At 39.5% G+C, this 21752-nt stretch overlaps 3 protein-coding genes across 3 annotated transcripts; 2 read left to right on the top strand and 1 right to left on the bottom strand.

The window, feature by feature from the left end:
• Positions 1-9434: 9434 nt before the first annotated feature.
• Gem3 (Gemin 3) lies at positions 9435-13892 on the bottom strand. Its single transcript, XM_064696377.1, has 5 exons — positions 13604-13892; positions 12777-13543; positions 11460-12701; positions 10743-10829; positions 9435-10681 (listed from the first exon to the last, which is right to left on the bottom strand). The coding sequence occupies exons 1-5, from the start codon at positions 13788-13790 to the stop codon at positions 9758-9760; spliced, it is 3207 nt and encodes a 1068-aa protein (XP_064552447.1). The 5' UTR covers positions 13791-13892; the 3' UTR covers positions 9435-9757.
• A 217-nt stretch (positions 13893-14109) lies between these two features.
• On the top strand, positions 14110-15001 carry LOC135438176 (nucleoside-triphosphatase THEP1). The gene is made up of 2 exons (XM_064696379.1): positions 14110-14292; positions 14340-15001. Exons 1-2 carry the CDS (start codon positions 14247-14249, stop codon positions 14861-14863), a joined length of 570 nt encoding a protein of 189 aa, XP_064552449.1. The 5' UTR covers positions 14110-14246; the 3' UTR covers positions 14864-15001.
• Positions 15002-16176: 1175 nt separating this feature from the next.
• On the top strand, positions 16177-21168 carry S-Lap3 (Sperm-Leucylaminopeptidase 3). Its single transcript, XM_064696378.1, has 2 exons — positions 16177-16396; positions 18986-21168. The coding sequence occupies exon 2, from the start codon at positions 19210-19212 to the stop codon at positions 20815-20817; it is 1608 nt and encodes a 535-aa protein (XP_064552448.1). The 5' UTR covers positions 16177-16396; positions 18986-19209; the 3' UTR covers positions 20818-21168.
• Positions 21169-21752: the final 584 nt, after the last annotated feature.

The following is a 21752-nucleotide window of genomic DNA, read 5'->3' as shown; positions in this document are numbered from 1 at the left end:
AAACAAAATGCAAAAGCGCATGTATAATGCATAGGTTAACAAAACTGCAAACCGGCTATGAAAAGGGTTTAAAGTTTTTTTGGCCAAGAGCCGAATCTCAAATCGGATTAATTGGACATATCACAGTCAAGCCGAAACCCGAACCTCTATCAAGAAATGGTTTGGATCAAGACAGCATTTGTTCTTTTCTTATAATATTATAATATTATGAAAAATCTATTTGAGGCCAAACTGTTTCGTTTTGGTACTCTAGATATGTAAATTGAATTAATTTTCATTAACAAAATTGTGTAAATATAATGGACCGAGCCTTATTTGATTTGTATTTAATTTAATATAAAATAAATTCATAAGTTCTATTGTGCCGAATCAAGACTAGAACAAAAACTTGGGATAACAGATGTACAAAATTAGAGTCAAGAACCGAATTTAATTTAGTTTGAATTGTGAACCGAACCAACCAACCAGCCTGATAGCCCTGCAGCCTATACGACTTAATATGCAATATATTGGGTCATAGATTTCACATAAACTAAAAGCACATATCCGTATGCAAAATGTGTGTGCGTGTCTGTGTGTGTAACATGTGCGTTTTGCAACAGCCAGTGGCGATTTGTGAAGCAGCCGATTTGGTGGAGATTTCCTGTTGCAATTCGCCAGTCTTAGGAAATTGCAAATGCTGTTTAAGACACGGGAAATACACATTAATTGAATTATGTAAGTTGCGCCGGAAATTATAAATGATGTGCCATATTTTATGCTTGCACATTTGTTAGCTTGTTGACTGGTTGCATGTTTTATATAGTCATATTCATTATAAGTACACCAACCCCCCCACCCTCCCAACACACACGACCCCTCAAGCCTAAGAGCTGTGCCAATCAAAAGCATTTTGCGGCTGTTCTCAAGGTTGTTGCTTAGACTTTCCAATAAGAACTCGCGCGCGCACATACACACATACACACATGCACATGTGTAAGCCTATGATTGATTTATATTGTCAGTTGGCCAGGGGGCGGCCAAGAGAGAGAGGCGTGGCTCAACGCCATGTGAGCATAAATGTGCAATTTGCTAATTGTAACACATAACGGCAAACGACGACTGTCCGTCCGTCGGTCCGTCGATCCGTCTAACAGTCCCTTTCCCGCCTCTTACCTGGCCTTTTGATGTGTCTGTTTGTGCTCGTATCTAAATCTGCCGCTCCACTCGTTAACCGTTTGTCATTGTTGCCGTTGCTGTTGTTGCTATTGCTGCGGTGGCCTTCAGCAACATGTTGCTGTTGCTGTTGCGGTTCTTTCGCTCGTTTTTCGCATTGATGTTTCAAGGTTGCCCAATTAAAAGTGACATTTTGCAACATAATGCGCCTGCACTTAACATGTTTCTTGTTTTCGCGACTTGTTGTTGCCATCGTAATCGCGTTCTTTTCTAACTATCTGTGTACCTATCTAAGGTTGCCAACTAGCATTTGTTATTTTCCTATTTTTGTTTGTTTTATCGTTTTTTTTTTTTGCTGCTAATTCACGCTTAATTTATATAATTGACGTAGGTTTCGTAAAAATATACATTAAATTCCAATTTACATTTTAAGTATTACAACAAAATTGCCTCAAGGCTGTAATTGGCTCAATACTGAATTATTAAAATAATTTCAGTTCACTTGGTACTTACTAAGTGGGAGTTGCTTGAAAGAAAAATGATCAAATAGGTTGTACTTGTTGTTGCTACAGAACAAATTGGCTGGGTTAACCAGCGACTACGAAATACGAATTTGTATCTATTATACTAGCTTAGTGATTATAACAGGAAATAACTAGGAGTGCTTCAGATGTGATACTCTTTGCCCAAATACAACACATTACTACATTCATATATGCATATAGTTCGACAATCCAAGGCTGCAAGCCTGTTTTAAGCCGAACCTGTTCGAACTCGATCTTCCAATAAGATTTTTACTACGAACAGAACCCGAAATCAAACCAGTTATCCGAAACAAAACTGAAGCGAAACCAAATCCGAACCTTTATTCAAACCTGTTGTCCGAAACAATACAGCAGCGAAACCAGAACCGAACCAGATTTTACTCAACCGAACCGAACTCTAAATCAAACCAGTTCTCCGAAAAACAACAGAAGCGAATTATTTATAAGTTATGTTATTAAAATGTAAAAAAAAATATGGAAATTTTTAAAAGTTTTAAAATGTTAAACACGCAGACTATAAATAAAGCGAAAATACTTATTTTGGTATATATTGGTTTTATACAAAAGAGAGCGTGACCCGGAAATAATTACGGAGCCCAACTATATGTTCCTGCAAATATTTCGCGGTTATGCACAAATTCCATTGTACCACCCTTTCTAATTTCATCTCAAGTTTCGACCATTAAATTTGTCTATCCATATTTGGTAAATGCTAATTTAGTTCATTACATGCGTTTTGAAATATTATTGATAGGTTTCAAAAATTGAATGATTCAAAACCTGGATTCATAGCTATAGCTGAAGCCCCGAGAAAAACAGACAATAAGCTCGATGCCTGAAAGGGCGCTCTGGAGACATCGACTGCTCCGCCCTCTCCAACAACTTGCACAAGATCAATGTACCCCTTTTATGCCAAACATAAATACAGGGTATAAGAAAGAGTGCGTGCTAATTTGTTCTTCCATATACTGTTTATCCACCTTTCCCACAATCCAACCCAAAATGTTCGCAAGCAGCAACAACACAACTGCAAATATTTTGTCTGATTTACAATATGTATTTTAATTATGATCAGGTGAGTGTATGCGTGTGTGTGTGTGTGAGAGAGAGAGTGTGCGGCAAACAACAGATAAATCAAAACAGCAGACAGACAGCTGGCCAGGTATCCATCTTCAGGTGGATGCCATTCTGAGTGGTTTTCTGTGGTTGCCTGCTGGTTGGCCGCCTGTTGGTGGTGACTATCAATGCAAGAGTTTTGCTTGTCATAAAAATGTGCAAAGTGCAACAATTTAAAAATGTAAAATATGCGCGTATGCGTGGAATGATTACCACTGCACAGTTAAAGAGGGAACCGAGAACGTTGCCAACGGACAGACAGACTCACAGTCTTGGCTGGGATTAAAAAGCTGCTGCTGTTGGGTAATTATGCGCGCAACACGTCCAAGGCAGCGGTAGGTTGCCCCATAGCAACATGTTGCCATTGTTGTTGTTGTTATTGTTGCTGTTGCCGTTGCGTAAGCCATTGAAAATTGCATTAGAAAAATCACTTGCAGCAGCGGCAACAATTAAAGCGACTAGCATGTTTTTCGCTCTAAGTCGCCTGGGAACCACAAAAGCCGCACTTGGAGCTTACGAGTCGAGACGTTTCGAGTTGCGAGTCGCCTCCATTTAAAGCTGCACATTCGCTGGCTTTGACGTTCTAAAAGTCATGCGGCTTTTCGATTGCGGCTTTGCACTGAGCGATGTCATGCGTCAATTGATGCCAAAGGGCAGCAGACAAAAGCTTATACTTCTTAGAAATCATTTTAGTCAGTTAGATATATAATATGCTGGCACAAGAGTTACATGTGCTTATTAAACTTAGCACGTCAAAGCATATTATAACCAATGTTTGACTGCGTATCATTTGGCATAGGTTCTAAGCCGCGCTGTTGCTTTAAAACTACTTTGTCAATTGGCCTAATATATTAAATACTATTTCTCGCAGTGTAGATTATTCATTTGATTGTTAGATAACAGATTGATACACGCCGTAAGCCACTAAATTTGCCAATGATTGACTTTCATGAACTAATTTTTCGATAATTTTAATACAAGTAAAAGTACAAGTACAAGGCATACATATCTTTAATTATTATTCTTTAACTTGAATGTCCCATAATCTCATTATCTATTTGATTACATATTTAAATAAGACCCTTCCAAAAGTATACCATGAACAAAGTTAAACAAAGAGCTAAAATTTTTATCTTAAATGCTCTGTGAGGCATGCTTTCAAAAACAAGCCGGAAATGGAGATTTTTGAATATCTGAAGAATGGGCTGAGGTTGCGATAACTTCAAATAAATGTACAAGAAGCTAGAAGCTACACATGACAATCTCCAGGATGAACAAATGTTAGAAAGGTCAGACCAGCAAACTGTCAAGATCGGCTGAACTTTCGATGAGGTAAAGAATACTTTGGTAAGACACATATGCATAAGTTCTATATAGCCTTTTTAAAAACATTTTCGATGGGTACAGGGTATCAGTAAAATGAATCCAATTGTTTTCTGGCAGCTTTAAAAAATTTGATGTATTGATCACTGTATTCGTATATTGATTTTGCACAGTGTAGCAATTTACGCGTGCAACTTGCGGCTTGCTTTAGCCCCTGATCTTTAGACTCTCCCCTGCCAAACAATTTTCGTATTGCCCCTCTCGCACTGACACACTGCTACGCTCTATAATGTGTACAATTTATTAGCATTACAAATCTTGGAGGCGATGTTAATCGCGTACAAGCCGCTAGCTGCTTTTATTGTTTGCCTTTGCCCCATTCATGTTGTTGTTGTTGTTCTTGTTGCTGGTTGTTGTTTTAGTTGTTGCTGCGAGTCATACATGGTGAGAGCGAAGCTACTTGCAATACCCTTTGGGGCAAAACCAGCAAATGACGTCGTCGCAAAAATCAGCGTAGACAATTTAAGCTATTTTTCACCAATTAAAAACGGATTCTCCCGCCAATTCTTCATGGTATTGCCATAGCGCGACCTGGGCGCTCCCAGCTCTATGCATAAAAGTTGCCGTGGACCTTGTTGCTGTTGTTGGCACTTAAGTGAAAAATGCAATTTGCTTTGTTGCATGTTGTACTAGCCGCACTTTGCGAGAGTCAAAGACTTGCGTAGGTTACAATTTATGTATACTGTAATGGCTGTTTTTTTGTTTTTCCTATTTGCTCAATTGCATAAATAAAGGCCAAAATGTAGTTGGCCCAAAAATGCATGTTTATTTATCATATTTAAAATGCAATAAAATGCGTTTCATGTCGACGGCAGAGCATAAATTAGGCTTATGCATTTTTAGTTGTGCATTGCAAGCCCTAAGTGTCAAAATAATTCATTATAATTGCCCACAGATCATTTTTGTCAACAAATTTTTTTCGCGCGTTTTTTGTCGTTGCCTTTGCGTCGCGTGCGTTTTGCTGGCGTTTTAATTTATTTTACTTTTATTTTATTTTCCATATTCGTATACGTTTTCGTCACTTGGTTTGAGTGAATAATTGCAGGCATGCCATGTTGTTTATACTAAATTTAATTAATGATGACTTTTATTTATGTATGCGTGCCCAGGCGTCACACAGCTGGTCACATAAATATGGGCAGGCCACACCCCAATAAAGACGAAGACATTATGGACCTCACATTCTGAACAAGCTGACTGGACCAGAATGTGTTATAAACCAAAATGCTTGCATTTAATGAGTCTCGTGAAATTAAAAAAATGTTTTAATCTTTAGTTTAGGTCCAAGTCTAGAAATTACCCTGCTCCCTATTTTTAAAAAATGGTTTAATAATGTATTATGTTGTTTTTGGACAATTGGTTTAATTTACGGCTTTGTTCATGTTCCGCCTAAAATAATAACCCTCTTCTATTGTACATATGCATAAATTATTAATGCTGTTCTACCTGTTCCATATGTATATTCATGTAACTACATTTAGCCCTGCATTTAATATAGGATATTATTAGTCATGATCATTTTAAATAAGGTCTTCTAATAGACAAAAGCATATGAAATACTTCATGGACCTTGAATAACCAAATGAGCTTTACATACATTTGGAATCATTTGAAGGAACAATTACAAGAGATGTGAACTATTATCCAATTTACATAGTTGATCACCTCAGACGAAGCTGCGTGCAACAAACGAGCGAATGGATTACCACAGAGATAAAAATACGACCGAGATGTCAAAAATTTGTCAAACAATTGAAATTCTCAATACCATTGCTAATACCATTATCATAAAGTGAACCAATATCTTTTGAAACAAATCAAAACACGTATATGCATAATAACAACATGATTTAAATGTTTCAAATATGAAGCGATATTAAGAAAAACTCCAATATTTAAATTTGTGTTAAATTGAATAAGAGGAATCAATACTATATTGGAGCTGCTAAGGCACCCGCTCAACGAGTATGCCATGGCCAAAGGGATTTATATTCATGAGATCTTAGAGATTCAGTAGGCCAGGACAGGCTGACAGATTTTCTAGCCGGGCTAAAGAGTCAATTCTCTTTCAACTTTATGTTGAGTCTCTTGGGACGTTATTTTTGTAGATAGAAAATTTCCACTTGGTTGCCCAAAACGTGCCCAACGCTGCTTGAAGCCCACCCGGGATATGTGATGCTTTATGCTTTACATTTTCCCCTCTTAAACAAAGATTTCAAAAGCCTAAGCCGAATCATATTTTTTATGATTGTTAAGACAAGTTCTTCTTATGTGAGGATTTTTTTTTTAATAACGCTAATGGTATTTTAAGAATTCAGAATTTCAAAAATTAAATAATTTCGTTACATACAAATTTGCCAATATATATATATATATATAATTTAAATTTATAAAAACGAGCCACCGAATCGCCCATTTTTCCCTAATAGTTGAGTTATACAGTTGACTTTAATTGCATCTCAATATATTTTTAAAACTCCCCAATGCCATATACATTTATATTTATTTAATAACCAAGTTATTTGCTCACAATTATACACGATACTCAACAATTTTAATTAGTTTTAACAAATATGAGTATACGTTGGACAGTCCCGGCACCAGAGAATTCCACTTATGAGCGTTAAATCGCTCAAGCCCAAATACGGCCAGTGGCTAACCGCAAAAAATTATTGCGCTGAACAAATTTTGTAGCTTTTTTTTGTTTCTTGTTGCTATTGTGGGCCATAAAAATGTTAACATCATTATAAAGCTTAACACCTGCAACTGAACAGAGCCAGCTGACCGAACAGCAACAAATGCAACAAACACAACGACGCACAACACATATTTTCGCATCTTGGTTTTATCGCTAATCGAACCGAGTTTAGCCAGGCAACAAGCAACAACAACAACAGCAGCAACAATAACAACAAATGCAACTAGCATCTATAAAATTTTGTCGTGGCCGGCTGTTCCAGCTCACTTTGCATTCATGCCGGCTGTTTCTCACGCTCCTTATTGGATTTGGAACGCAAGTGCACGCGAGCAGCGAGCAGCGAGCGGAGAACAGCGAAGTTTTGGCAGAGACTGCGGCAACTTTGCGGCGCTTTGCGTGCACAATAACCGGAGGGCGAACGCTTTGACTTTGCCACCGACGCAACCGCCTTGGCATGTGGCCGGGCCAGGCTTCAGCCCATGCCGCAATCTCCCTGGCAGACAAGTGAGCGGCATAAGAGGACAATCGCAAAGATGTTGCTGCTGTTGCTGATGCGGCAACCGTTCCGACAACACATGATTTATGTTTTTCAATTGGACTGGCGCCGCAATTTGTTAGTTCCTGCTCAAGTCATCTTTTTGTGCGATTTCTCCCGCCAAACTATCAAATTTGTTTCTTCTACTACTGAAGGAGCTGACTTAGCTACATTGTGGACACTAATAGTAGAAATAATTCAAAACAATTGCTCCAAAGATGATTTAAGCCCCTTCATGGCCCCTCTTTGAAATGTTAAGCCAAAGAAACAGTACAACCAATAATAATGCTTCAGTCGGTAATGCCCGACTAATGGATACCCTGATCATGCCTCTACCAACACCCCATGCTGCAGTAAGGAATTTACTTGCATTAAGGAGAATAATTTAAACGAGAAAGTAAAGATGTGTTCGGCACGCCGAAAGTATAATACTCTAGCCTTAAAAATACTGAAGCTCGAAAATCCGAGTTCGATGAAAATATATCGGAAAACTATGGAAAGTTGTACGAAGATAGATAGATAGAACTATGGAAAGTTTTACGAAGATAGCTTGAAAACTAAGACTAGTTCGCATAGAAACAGACAGACGGACAGATGACCAAACGGACATGGCTATGTCAACTGGGCTTTTAATCGGTTGCTGATCTTGAATATATATAGCTTATGAAGTCGGAGATGTCGCCTTCTATGCCTTACGCATTACATGACAAAATTATTACACCCCTTACACGGGTAAAAATTTAACAGTTTAGAATACAATCATAATTGCAATTCTATTTGTAGAATTCAACAAGAGTCCTCTAGTCAGAGTGCCCGACTGGCAAATACCCTGAATCTTCATCTTTCCATACCAGCCTGAGCAGCCTACATGTTTGGTGACCCTAGCTCTTACAGTTTAATAGCCTAATTCAACTATCAACATTTCTTACATTTTTTGCGAATGTGAAATATGATGCCTGTAAGTTTTCCCATAAGAAACAACAAATGTTGGTATTCGCCCCGAGTAATTCGTGTTTCTTGCGATGATTTATCGAATTTCGTATCGAAGTTATGAAAAATATGAAAGTATTTTTACCACCAACAGCTGATATAGGAACGAAAGACAGCGTTAACTTTAAATTTTACTAATCCCACAGTTTTTAAAGTTTAAAGATGGCCAAGACTCGCAAAGAGTCCATTAATTCTACTAGGACGCCGTATTATTTGACTTTTCGGAAGGAAACTGCGACGCTTAGGTAAGTCAAATCAAACCGATCAGCTGTTTATTTAAAGAGCCGGTATTTTTGCCTTTCATGTTAACGGCAACTGACATGCTAATGGAATCGGAGAATGTAGTTTGTAAATGTCAGAAATGTTGAGCATATATATACATATTTCTTTCGATTTCTTTAAAGTCCTTATCTCGTATAGCTTCTGAGATTGGCTCGTTTATACATACGGACAGAAGTACATAGCTATATCGACTATACCGACTGATCCCGACCAAGAACATATATGAGGTCGGATATACCGCCTTCTACATGTTGCAAATTTGCTCAAAACTATTATACCCCTTTTACCCATTTTCGATGGATTCATTTTTATAATCAGGTTATGCATATCCGATAAAGCTTTGCAAGCTTTTGATTGATCAACAATTCTTACAATTTAATATAAAAAAAAAGAAAAGTTTAAGGGAAAAAATAATAGTAAATATCAAACTCACTTTTTGATCTAAAAGCCTGTGCCCAATACCGCAGGAATCCTTATCCTCCTTATCCTCCTTAAGTTTAACAATTTTGTTGTGTTTCTAACTTACGCTAACATCAAATGTTTTTCTTTTTTACTAATATTTAAAGCACTATTGAATTTAGGTTGTAATAAAACTCTGCCATTATCAAAATTTGTATGAAAACTGTTGGTTTTAGGGCGGCAGATAAAGTGGATTCCAAACTGTTTGAAATTGATGACATATTGGAATCTATCTTAACGCGTTCCATTTTTAGGTTGCTATTAGTTTTATCAATGTGCAAACGAAAACAAATTGCAAAACAATCTTGCAATTCATTTGCAGTATATTTATTTAAACTTTTACAGTTGTTTGTTTTAACGAAAAGTTTCTATATACTTCTTTAGAATATGTTTCCTTCTGTTTGTACTTGACATTTCACATTGTGCGTGAAATGCTCACTTAAAGTTATATATATAGCTGATTCAGCTGTTTTTGGGAACTTATTCCATTTCATTTCAAAAAGAAAAATATAATGCCCGAGTTTTTATAGTTGTCAGACTTTCAAGACTAGGATTCGCGCTTTCATAGCGCTGGAATATACGTAATTAGTGCCTTTAATTTTGGCGTTGATAGGTCGCCAAATAATTGGTAACATAGTTGGCAATAAACTGATACTGCATCTGGAATAAAGACTGCCAGCGGGTCTGAGCCAAAGCAAGCTCATCGGCAGCATCACTCTCAGAGCTTGTATTAGTACCGCTTGTATCCGGAATACTTTCTTTATCTTGTTCCTCATTTTCGGATTCACTTTCGCTTTCATTAGCATTTTCGCTTTCTGCGGTTAGTGTACTCAATGAACTAGAGTCCGTATTGCTAGCATTGCTGTGTTCGTCAGTCACATCGTAATCGTCTTCATCATTTGTCGATGACTCTTCTCCCTCAGACTCGTCCGACTCCAAGGCCATCGACGAATTGGTGTCATATTGCGAAGTATCAATGCCCGAGGATGCACTCTCAGCTGACTCCACAAAACCGCTGGATGAATACGGCTCCAAGCTATCAGCTCCCACACTTTCATTTTCACTAATGTCATCGTTAGCGTGTAGCCTGTCTTCTGGGGGCACATATGAAGACCCTGATTCCGAATTCTCTGAATAGACTTCCCCAGCGTTACCGTTTTCACCTGTTCCATTAGCAGGTGGTATGTTTAGTTGCTGGTTCACATGTACGCTTAGCTTGCTCAACGGCTGTTGTGGACATGAATGACCTCTTATTATTTCCATTAGCCTATTGTAATTATCTAAGTTGGGACTATCCGGCAAGGCGAATTTTTTCAAATGCTTTGGCTTGCTATGATCCACATAGTACAAGTGACGCATTGAATCGTAAAGCTGCTCTATCCATTTATCCGACAATTGAAAATCACATTTGCCTCTCTCGATGTAAGCCGTCAAGCGTTCTTTGATTTGCGAAAGGTTAATAAACTTTTTTAGCTGGTGCAAAAATTTGTGTTTCTTTGTAATCAAAGTTAGGAGTCTCTGAAAATAAAAAAAAAGGATTATAAATTATATTGTTTAGTACTTTACTTAATGTACTCACATTTATTTTGACTTTACGACGTCTTTCACTTTGTCCCTTGTTCATCTCGGGCAACTGCTCTTTATCATTAGATTCATCCAGCCATTCCTGAATATGAACGAATTTTTTTTAAAAAACAAGAAAGTATGGTCATCTTAGGCACGCCAAAGATGTAATAAGATTTTGGAGATTTGCACATATGTGAGAACGGTGACGCCCGTAAATGGTGTGTTTGATGAAAATAACTTCAAAACCCGAATATTTTGCCATACAAGAACTGGTTTTTAGACCGATTCCTCCAATAGCACCTAATTTTCGACCGATCCTTCCTATAGCAGCTATATGATATAGTAGCTCGATTTTAGTAAGATTTTGGCGATATATGACAAGCATAGTGAAACTTATATATGTCGAGTTTGGTTAAGATACCTTAAAAACAAAAACATTTTTCATATAACACACTTTTCGACCGATCGTTTTAGTAGTCCGATCCGGCCGGCTCCCACTTTTGTACTGCCTGCAACAGCAAGACGGACTTTGCAAATCGTCAACACGATAGCTTTAAAACATCGCATATAAACAAACATAAACGGACATGGCTATATCTGCTCAGCTGTTGATGCTGATTAAGATAACTTATGTGATTGGAGACGTCTTCTTCTATGCGTTACACATTGCATGACAAAATTATAATACCAAGGCTATAAAAACGTTAATGTAAGTATTTTGACATTTTACCTCTGACTGCTCTTCGGCATTTGTCCCACTTTCGCAGATCCAATTCTTAGTTTTTGGAACACTGCGGCGCCAATTAAAGAGGTGTATGTGACGTCCAGCATTGCGTAGGCGACGCTTTTGCAGCTCCTGCTGTGTCAATGCACGCCGCCAAATAATGTGCATATCGCTCTCTGAATAGCAGCTACTATATGAAGCATCACTATCGTAATCATTCTCCATGCTGTCCGATATAATACTGCTGGCATCATCGACAGTATTTGATATGCCCAATGGATGCAGTGTGGTTGAGCTTCGCTCTGTGGGCGCAACTAAGCAATAGGTTTTGGTATTAATCGAGTTTGGTGCGGCCGCCGGCAATTCAACCGAAGGTGTCAGCTCTATGAGCTCTATGGGAGATTCTTGCAATTCTGGAGGTTTCTCAAATTGTTCTGCAATTATTTTGTGCACATTTTCGGCTTTGTTTGATGTTTGTCCTTGTGCTTGGTTATTCGAGACATTTTCCTTATTGTCTATGGTAATTTGCTTGTCATGTGTTGCTACCATATTGGCTATATTTAGCGTTTCATCCTTGCCTGCAGGCGCAACCTTATCCTCTTTAATTTGTTCTCCTGCATTTTGTATTTGAGTTGAAACCTGTTCCACCGCAATGGCAGTTACCTGGTTTTCCACCTCAAGAGTCTGTTCCTCAATAATATTAATCTCTTTAATCGGCTTGTCGTTCTCTATGAGCTCCTGATTAACTGAGCTTTTCTGCAAATACTCTATATGTTCTTGAATATCATTTTCAACAGTACTATCTGTTTCCAACTGATCTTCATCAACTTCAACCGTATCTGGTATTTGCTCATCATTGGCCGGTGGCTTCCAGCGCTGCTTAATTCGCTTGATTTCGCCCTCCTCTTGCTCACACGCCTCTGTTTTCAGATAGTAGGGAAAATCATAGGAATCGTAATCCCAAAAGTTGAAGCCTTCGCGTTTTTCTGCGGGAAATTGCAGCACAGACATCCCAGTGCCTGCATCAGCAATAATACGCTTAAAACTTACGCATTGCTGCGGCGAGGATATAAAAGTAATGGCAATGCCCTTGGCGCCAAAGCGACCGGCGCGTCCAATGCGGTGCAAATAAGTAACCAGATCGTTGGGCGGATCCAAATTAATAACCAAGTTAGCATGCGAAGAGTCAACGCCGCGTGCCATCAAGTCTGTGGCCACTATTGTGCGCATTTTAAAACTGCGATAGGCCTGAAATAGGTTAAATATACAGAAATTAGTGAGTTGATTTAAGCTTTATATTAATTACTAAAACGTCAGGTCTACCTGAAATGTCTCAAGGCGATCGCTCTGCTTCATAGCACCCGACATTAGATCGCATTCAACGCCATCGCGTTGTAAATAATTGCGAAAAGAATCGGCACGACTTTGTGAGCTGGCAAAGAGTAGGACCTGCTCGTAGGACAATTGAGCAAAAATCTTGTGCAGCGCAGCCAGTTTGGCCATCATTTCCTGCATACTGTTTGCCTGCTCAGGCAGCTCATAGACAAATTGACGAACACCAAGCAATACTGTGGCTCGCTCGCTGTTAGAAACCAGAACCGGTTTATTCATCAACTTGGCCAGACGCTCGTCCAGTGCATTCGGGTAGGTAGCGCTACATGCAATGATCTGGCAGCCGGGCTGGAGCGATGCTAGGATAGTCTGGACATCCTTTTGCAGAGAATCAGTAGAATATAACTGATCTGCCTCGTCCAGCACGAGCAGCTTAATGGCGGACGTGTTGAATACTTTGTTCTGCATGAGGTGTATCAGTCGACCTGGTGTTCCCACTACAATGCGACCGCGAGCCATGCGCATGCGATCTCTTTTTACGTCGGTGCCACCAATAAAGCTCACGCCCAAGTAAGCATTTTTGTTCCGCAGCTTATTGGCCAAGCCGTTTACAGTGTCCTCCACCTGTATGGCCAGTTCGCGCGTTGGCACTATCACCAATGCTTGCGGATTGGGCACCGACTTATCCATCTTCTGCAGTGCGGCCAGCACATAAATCAAAGTTTTGCCCGTTCCACTCTTGGACTGCACCAGCAGATCTTTAAAAATGTTTGTATACAATAATAAATGAATATTAAACGGAAAGGTGAGAGTCTTACCCATCCCAGCAACTGCAATGGGAATTGCGGCAGCTTGAATTTTAGTTGGCGTCAAAAATTTGTGTGACTTCAGGCATTTCGAAAGGTTCTTGTTCAAATTGAGTTCCTCAAATGAAACTGAGCCTGCAGCCACATCGCTTGTGCGTTGCTCAGTATTTTCCAAATCATGCGCTAATGCGCTCTCCATATTTGCTAATATTTTGCAACATAAATGAAAATTCGTATGCTAAAATGAAAATCACGCTGCAAAAAGCCGCCAAGCACACACACACACTATTAACATCTGATGTAAATCGACCAACCGCCACAGAACAGGCACAGTTTTCGATAATAATTTCTGCACCAGTGCTGTATAACTAGTCTAGAGTTGCTTAACTTAGTTTTGCATAAATGTAAAATGTGAATTTTTTTAGTTAGTTATTGTTTGAAAATATTATAATTAATTATTTCATACATTTTTGCACACTTTTTTCAACAAAAATTAATAAGGCTATATATATCGATAGATCACCGATTTTTTTACAGACAATTGTGCCAAATACTACCCGTGATAGTTGATGCCAATTTAAGTATAATTTTATAATTACTATAAAGTAATATCTGATGATTAGCATGTACAAAGTTTTCCCCGCTTGACGTAAACATGCAAAACAAACAAATGACGGCATTTATCATAACTGGACAGCCAGGTGAGAGAAAATATGTTCATTAACAAGCAAAATTAATATTTCTGCAGGAGTCGGTAAGACTACGCTTATTCGCAAGCTATGCAGCGAATTGAGCGTCCACAGCAAATTGGCAGGCTTTTACACAGAGGAGATACGAACGAACGGCCAGCGGATTGGATTCGACGTGGTTACTGTGGATGGCACACGCGGAATTCTGGCCCGTGAGAATCCATCGGATAATCTACGCCGGCCCAAGGTGGGCAAGTATGCTGTTTATGTAAAAGATTTCGAGGATCTGGCGCTGCCACTCCTGAAAGTCACCCCACAATCGCAACAACTGCTGATAATCGATGAAATCGGGAAAATGGAGCTGCTAAGCAGACGTTTTGAAGCTGCCGTCAATGAATTGGTTAAGCAAAAGCAGCCCATTCTAGTCACCATACCCTTACACACGCGTCAACCCATTCCGATCGTGGAACGTCTTAAAAACTCACCTGATGCAGTCACCTTCCACGTGACCAGAAACAATCGCGATGGCCTGACACAAGATATTACAGAGTATATTGTTAATGCGCTGTTTAAAGGGAAATAGTTAATTGGGAAGATGCAGCGCAGGCGGCGCAGACAAAGTATTCATACTGATTAGTTGTTACTTTTCGGGACTTTGTCAAAAACGTCAACAAATTCTTTAAAAAATTAAATTTAAATTCTTCAGGAAATTCCGATGAAATGATCTCTAAATTGTCGTATGTTGGCTTATTTTTGGCCTTAACCCTCCTGCACATCTGTGCCCATTTAAAGCCCACTATCGAGGCCAATGCCAGCATCAAAACCATCAATTTGCAACTCACCCGAAAACTGAATCTGTATGTGGGCTATGAATATCATCATACAATGCTGTGGCAGGCAGTCATGAACACAGCATTGCTTGTTTTTGGGTTTTGGCGCTGTCAGCGGGAAGTCGATAGGGCGAAGATTAGATACCGCCTACCAGACCCTAAGACAAATGTAAGGATATCTGCAGCAGCTGAAGTAAAATTGGACTGGTTTCGCAGAAGAGGCAAGCTACCGTCCAGCTGGCAACTGTTTCCGATGCGCCACTTTGCTTGGTTTGGCGCGCCATGGATGCTGACCCTTCTGTTCCACGAATTCTGCAATTATGCCCAACTGAATCTGGTTATGCGTCATTTTTGCACCTCGCTGCCGGAGGTGCTTCTACTATATGTCCGGCTTCAGATGCTCTATCTGCAAAGTTTGTTGACAAACATAGTTGGATCATACCTGCTTCAATTCCATGGCGCCTTCGTAACCTTAACCGCAGCGCACGCTAACTACATTAACTACGAGAGCAATCTCTTCGTCGGAGATGAATGAATGGCCTTTAAAAACCTAAAATCTGAAAATCATTTCGTTTCAAAATTATGTGTAGATTTAACCCTTTACTTATATCTGTTTTCCATTTTAGTAAAATAATAAAATTGCATAAATCGACCATAAAAAATAAAATACAAATAGAAAAAACAACTCTTTATGAACTTCACTGTTTACGCTTCCAGGCAGTTGATGTTGAGAAAAGTTTTTCGGTCACGAGGGAAACATGAACTTTTCTCGTCGGCCGCAACGTAAAAACTTTTCAGCAATATTTTGACAATTAATTTAACATACAACAGGCGTCTGTCTCCATTTGAAGAATTTGTCTGCATCAGAAGCGAAAGTTGGTCACATAAATATAACGTGTCGACGCCTCTTAAGATTTATTGCCAATTCATAATTAATAGACTTAAGCAATGTACTTTTTATTTTCATACTTTTGTGTCAATGTGGTTTCGAATTTAAACAAGTTTTTTAACATAGCAGCCCTTTATAACTAAGTAACGTCTAATATCTAATCATTATTCATAACGAATATTCCAAATCGTTTCACACAAAAATTAACAAAACTTAAACAATTTCAAACTGTGTACTTTTGCTGTGATAACACCGAACCGCGAATATATCAGTTACGCATACATCAAAGGATCACGCAATCACGCACAAAGGAATTCAAATAATTACCGAGGGCTTATCCACATATCACGCACCGAAAGGACTGTTCTGATTTATTGTTTTTCGTTTTGAGTATCTGGTGAGTTTGCCAATTGGACAATTGTGTGTTCCACATAATCATAATTAGAAGAATACTTATACCAAGTCTTAGTGAAACTCGCTTTTGTCGCTTGTAGCCGACTGCACAATACCCTGGCTATTGATTTCAGTAGTAATAAGGCATAGACTTTGGGCGAATATATTCTTTCGGATAATAGGGCGGACTTTAAACTTTACCAATTACATTTTTACATTTTGTGATAATCTGGTGAATCTTCTTTTTCCCATAATCCCATTTTTGAGAAATTTCACGTAGCTTTCCTCTTAAGCTTAATTCAAGAAATTCAATTTAAGCTTTGTACGTTCAGTTGCCTTTTATAATTTCGGCGTAGTATTCAAATTTTCCTTTAGTTTCTATCTATAGTCGAAAGCATTGAAAATGGGTAAAATAGGGCGATCTCCATTAGCTCTTCGGGGTCATGAGCTATGTCTATTTTCTTATTAAGGTTCTCCTCTCCTTATTATTTCCATATCTTTCCTGACGCATTGTGCTTATTCTTGTTATACTCTGAATCCATTAAAAATGGGTAAAAGGGGTATAATGTACATTTGCAAATGTATGTAGCAGGCGGAAGAAGGCATGCCCGACCTCATAAAATATATATATTCTTGATTAGGACGATGAGGTGAGTGACCTCTGAGCCAGCCTGTATAAATGCGTCGTCTTAAACTAAAAAAGTAGAAAGTTTGAACAGAGGTCTATATATTCTCGTTTACCGTTTACGTAGAACCTCTTTTTAATTTTGCCTCCCATTTTCATAATATCATTATCATGTCCATCTCTGTCCGTCCACTCATCTATGTATCCGTCTGACCATCTGTCTGTTCATCTGTATGCTCGCGTTGGTCGAAAACCACAAAAGCTATAGACTTGACATGTAATATGCATATTCTCCCATACCATACACAGATAGAGCTCTTTATTTGTATACCCTGAACCCATTAAAATGTGTAATCAGGGTATATTGTATTTGTGCAAATGTATGTAGCAGGCAGAAGAAAGCCTCTCCGACCCCATAAAGTATATATATTCTTGTTCAGCATCAACAGCTGAGTCGATCTAGCCATATCCGCCTGTCTGTCCGTCCGTCCGTCTGTCCGTATGTATGAATGCAAGGATCTCAGAACCTATAAGACCTAGAGACTTGAAAGTTTGACTGTAGGTCCTCCTAGTGCCCGCGCATATCGAGTTTGTTTCCGATATTCGATAACTTGTCCCGTTTCCAAGTAATTGATAAAAATCGATATCGAAATACTGTTTTTTGAGCAATTTTGGCAAATAATATGAGCTAGAGTCACCAAACTTGACATGTAGCTTCTAGAATAGTATATATATATATCAAGTATTTTTCATTTTATATCTATCGCCTGTCGGAAGAAGAGGGTTCAGGGTATCCCCTAGTCGGGAGCTCCCGAATAGAACCTCTTGTTTCATTTTGTGATAATCTGATGAGCCTTCTTTTTTCCGTATTCATGTAGCTTTCCTCTTAAGCTTACGTACGTTCAGTTGCCATTTATCATTTCGATGTAATATTGAAAATGGATATAATAGGGGGTATAATGGTCATGTGCAAATGTATATATATATATATTCTTGATAAGGAAGATGAGCTGAGTGGGCTCTCTGCCAGAGAGATGCGTCGTCCGAAAACTACAAAAGTATAGTTCCATTTCCCAAATATCGGTAAAAACGAAGAGAAAGTTTGAGGTCTATCTATTCTCGTTTACCATACGAAGAACCTGTTTTTAATTTTTCCTCCCATATACATACCATATCATTGTCATGTCCATCTCTGTCCGAAAACTACAAAAGCTAGAGACTTGACATGTAATATGCATATTATATACCCATACCATACACAGATAGAGTTCATTATTTTTTCCTTTTTTTTCTCTGATACTCGTTGCATTTTCCAAATATTGATAAAAATTGATTTTGTGAAAGTTTAACCCGAAAGCAATATATGCTCGTTAGCCATACGTATAACCAGTTTTTAATTTTATATGCGACTCCTCCCAGAACCAAATAAGTATATTGACTGAGTTACCGAACATTTTAAAGGCGAACAGTCGACCATAGCTTTAAAGATTGTTTTTATAATGCTAGTCAAGGGATATCTATAGATGGTTTTGGTAGAAGAAAGTTCGGCGTATTTCCTAGGTGGGCATTCCCGAATAAAGCACTGTTACTTCTCTGTTGTTTTTGCTGCATTTGGCGTGTTCTGTGACTTTATAAAAGAATATAAAATATATATATATATATTCCCTGCCAGTATCGCTTTCTCCATCTATCCGTCTGTTTTTCTGTGCAAAATAGCATTCAAGTTCCCACACGTGTTGGTCGGATATTATATAGCTCTCATAGAAATTATTACTAACTTTTTGCCAAGTTCAAATCACCACAAGAAGTTGATAAAAGCAACGTTTAGAGAATTCATACAAATACAGAATATACACAATCACAGAATGCCTTGGAATACGTTTTGTATTTTTGTTTTGCTTAGTAGGCCTTGAAGTTTTCTTATAACCGAAACACATATGCCTAATCTATATTTCGTTTGCTTTTCAGTTAATAACAACGTCTCCAGTTTAGTTATTTATGTCCCGGCAATCATAATTCGTTAGTTTTTTTTACATAGAATTCACAGATCGAGTAAATTTTTATTTATTTTTTTTTTATAAGAAAACTTTTAAGGCGTATTCAATATACTAAATCAGAGCATAAATAATATTTTGTGATCGCGAAATCCACTCAGGAAAAATTTAAATCTAATCTACTATCCAACGATCACGATGCATTCTCTGCGTGGGCAACTCCGTATGCTGTATACGCCTTCTCTGGCCAGGACCCTGAGACTCATTGATCCCCTTCGCTGGAACAGGACTGGCTTACTGCGCTATGCATCCTGCGAGGCCAATAAGCAAGGCGGCAAGGGCATCATCTTGGGCCTGTACGAGAAGGAGAGTGGCAAAGGACCAAGGCTAACGCCTGCAGGCGAGAAGTTCGATGATCGTGTGCAGGGCAAGTTGTCCGAGCTGATTTGCGAAACGAAGATAACAGGTCGGCTTGGACGCGGCAAGGTATTTAATAATGTGGATGTAGATTTTCGATCAATTTGCGTGGTTGGACTGGGCCTTGAAGGCATCGCCTTCAACGAGCTGGAAATGCTTGATGAGGGCATGGAGAATGTTCGCGTTGCTGCTGGCATTGGCGCCCGATCCCTGCAGGCCCTAAAGTGCATTGAGGTGCATGTGGACAATATGGACTATCCTGAGCAGGCAGCTGAGGGAGCTGCCCTTGCTGTTTGGCGCTATGATGAGAACCTGGCAAAGAAGTATCGTCAATTTGTGCCAAAGCTGGAGTTGCACGGCTCCCCTGACATGGATTCGTGGACTCGTGGCTTGTTCAAAGCGGAAGCACAGAACCTGGCCAGACGTTTGTCCGATGCGCCCGCCAACTGTATGACTCCAACAATATTTGCTCAGGCTGCTGTGGATGCGTTATGCCCTTGCGGCATCACCGTTGAGGTGCGAACAATGGAATGGATCGAGCAGCAGCGCCTCAATTCGTTCCTAATGATAGCCAAGGGCTCATGTGAGCCGCCTGTACTACTGGAGATTGCCTACTGTGGTACAGCGCCAGAGGACAAGCCTATCCTTCTAGTCGGACCAGGCATTACCTTTAATTCAGGTGGTATCAATCTGCGTGAATCTGATGGTATGGACGAGTTTCGCGGTGATTTAACGGGTGCCGCGGTCATCCTGGCAGCCATGCGTGCTGCTGCTGCCCTGTCGTTACCCATTAACATCACGGCAATTCTGCCTCTATGCGAAAACCTTCCATCGGGCATGTCGTGCAAGCCGGGCGACGTTGTCACCCTGCTGAATGCCAAATCTATGGCTGTGCGAAATGTGAGCCGGACGGGAGTGGTCGTCATTGCAGATCCCATGCTATATGGCCAGATGACATACAAGCCACGACTTGTGGTCGATGTTGGCTCCATGTGCATTGGTATCAGGAAGGCCGTTGGCGGCGGGGCTACCGGCATCTGGTCCAATTCGCATTACATTTGGAAGCAATTCCAACGGGCCGGCTCGCTCACAGGAGATCGGTTGTGGCGTTTCCCATTGTGGAGATTCTACAAAGATCGTGTGGCTGAGAATCTTAGCTATGACTTGGCTAACGATGGATCTGGCGAAGCCTCATCCTGTTTGGCGGCTGCTGTCCTCCATGAATTGGTACCATGCAGCGACTGGGCTCATCTGGATACATACGGCACCGGACTGCTGACCAAGTTTGGCCTTATTCCGTATCTGGCTGCCGGACGGATGACTGGACGACCAACTCGTACTCTAGTCCAATTCCTGTACCAAATGGCCTGCCCCGAGCAACCCAAATAGTTTCATAACATCAAATAGTTTTCCAATCAGCTATCAGATTTTCCCCACTCTTTATTATTGGATTCTTAACTAGACTTATTTATTCACACACACAAACTACACACAGTAGGGCTGTACATAGAAGTATATTTTCAGAATTAGGACTGCCCCGTAGGCCAGGCGAAGTCTTAAGGGAAACAATTTTAAAATAACCCAGGGAGATTTTACACAATCTAGATATGGAACACCAATTAGGACACAAAATCGTGTGTACAAAATTTAGTTGTTAATCTGAAATTAGATTGTATGAGTATTGATCTGGCTGCAAACAATTAGAACGAAATGAAATTAAATGTTTCAATGTGTTGCAAATGTTTTCTTTTATTTTTATATTAATCAAGTTCGACGGCCTCGGTGTTGCAAAGGAGCCATGAGAGCATTACCAAAATGATGCTGTTTCCGATTGTTTTACAACACTGGATTAACAGAACATTTAAAGATGACATGCCTTAAGAATAATGATATTGCGTATACGTCCCGTTGCTCAGTTTGAAATACGTTGCTCTGTGATTAGCTTAGAGCCGATATCGGTTATCAATTCACAGTTGACACTCGATAATTTGACGTATGAAGCTCATTGCTAATGTGCCACATTGATAAGGCGCACATGCTCCCAGTTAAGGCTGTCATAAAGCGTCTGGACCGTCTGTTCCTGTAGTTTCTACCACCCCGGCTACTATTATGATGTCCCACAAATTTTGTATGCCAGGTCTGCGAGTTTTGGCATATTAATATAGCAGCTGCGGTAAGCTGTTGGCCAAGTTTCTGGCACGTCATCGAAACGCTGTTTGGAGCCAAATCCGGTCACGTATTGGTGAGAAGCTGACAGCCAACAGCAAATTGAAAGATTATGTAGATTATTTTGGGTTAATTCAATGTGCATTTGTCAATTTGAC

Source organism: Drosophila montana, unplaced genomic scaffold (assembly GCF_035044405.1).
Source record: "Drosophila montana isolate Dmon_TW-CO22-7 unplaced genomic scaffold, ASM3504440v1 contig_3846_1, whole genome shotgun sequence".
Classification (NCBI taxonomy): Eukaryota; Metazoa; Arthropoda; class Insecta; order Diptera; family Drosophilidae; genus Drosophila; species Drosophila montana.
Note: the sequence above shows the minus strand (reverse complement) of the source record. Positions and strands in the feature narration are given on the sequence as shown.

Coding starts and splice junctions, on each gene's coding strand:
- Gem3 (XM_064696377.1), bottom strand. CDS start 13,790: ATGGAGAGCGCATTAGCGCATGATTTGGAAAATACTGAGCAACGCACA. Junction 12,702..12,776: donor ATCGCCTTGAGACATTTCAG/GTAGACCTGACG, acceptor AACCTATTTCAG/GCCTATCGCAGTTTTAAAAT. Junction 10,830..11,459: donor ATGCCGAAGAGCAGTCAGAG/GTAAAATGTCAA, acceptor GTTCATATTCAG/GAATGGCTGGATGAATCTAA.
- LOC135438176 (XM_064696379.1), top strand. CDS start 14,247: ATGCAAAACAAACAAATGACGGCATTTATCATAACTGGACAGCCAG. Junction 14,293..14,339: donor TATCATAACTGGACAGCCAG/GTGAGAGAAAAT, acceptor ATATTTCTGCAG/GAGTCGGTAAGACTACGCTT.
- S-Lap3 (XM_064696378.1), top strand. CDS start 19,210: ATGCATTCTCTGCGTGGGCAACTCCGTATGCTGTATACGCCTTCTCTG.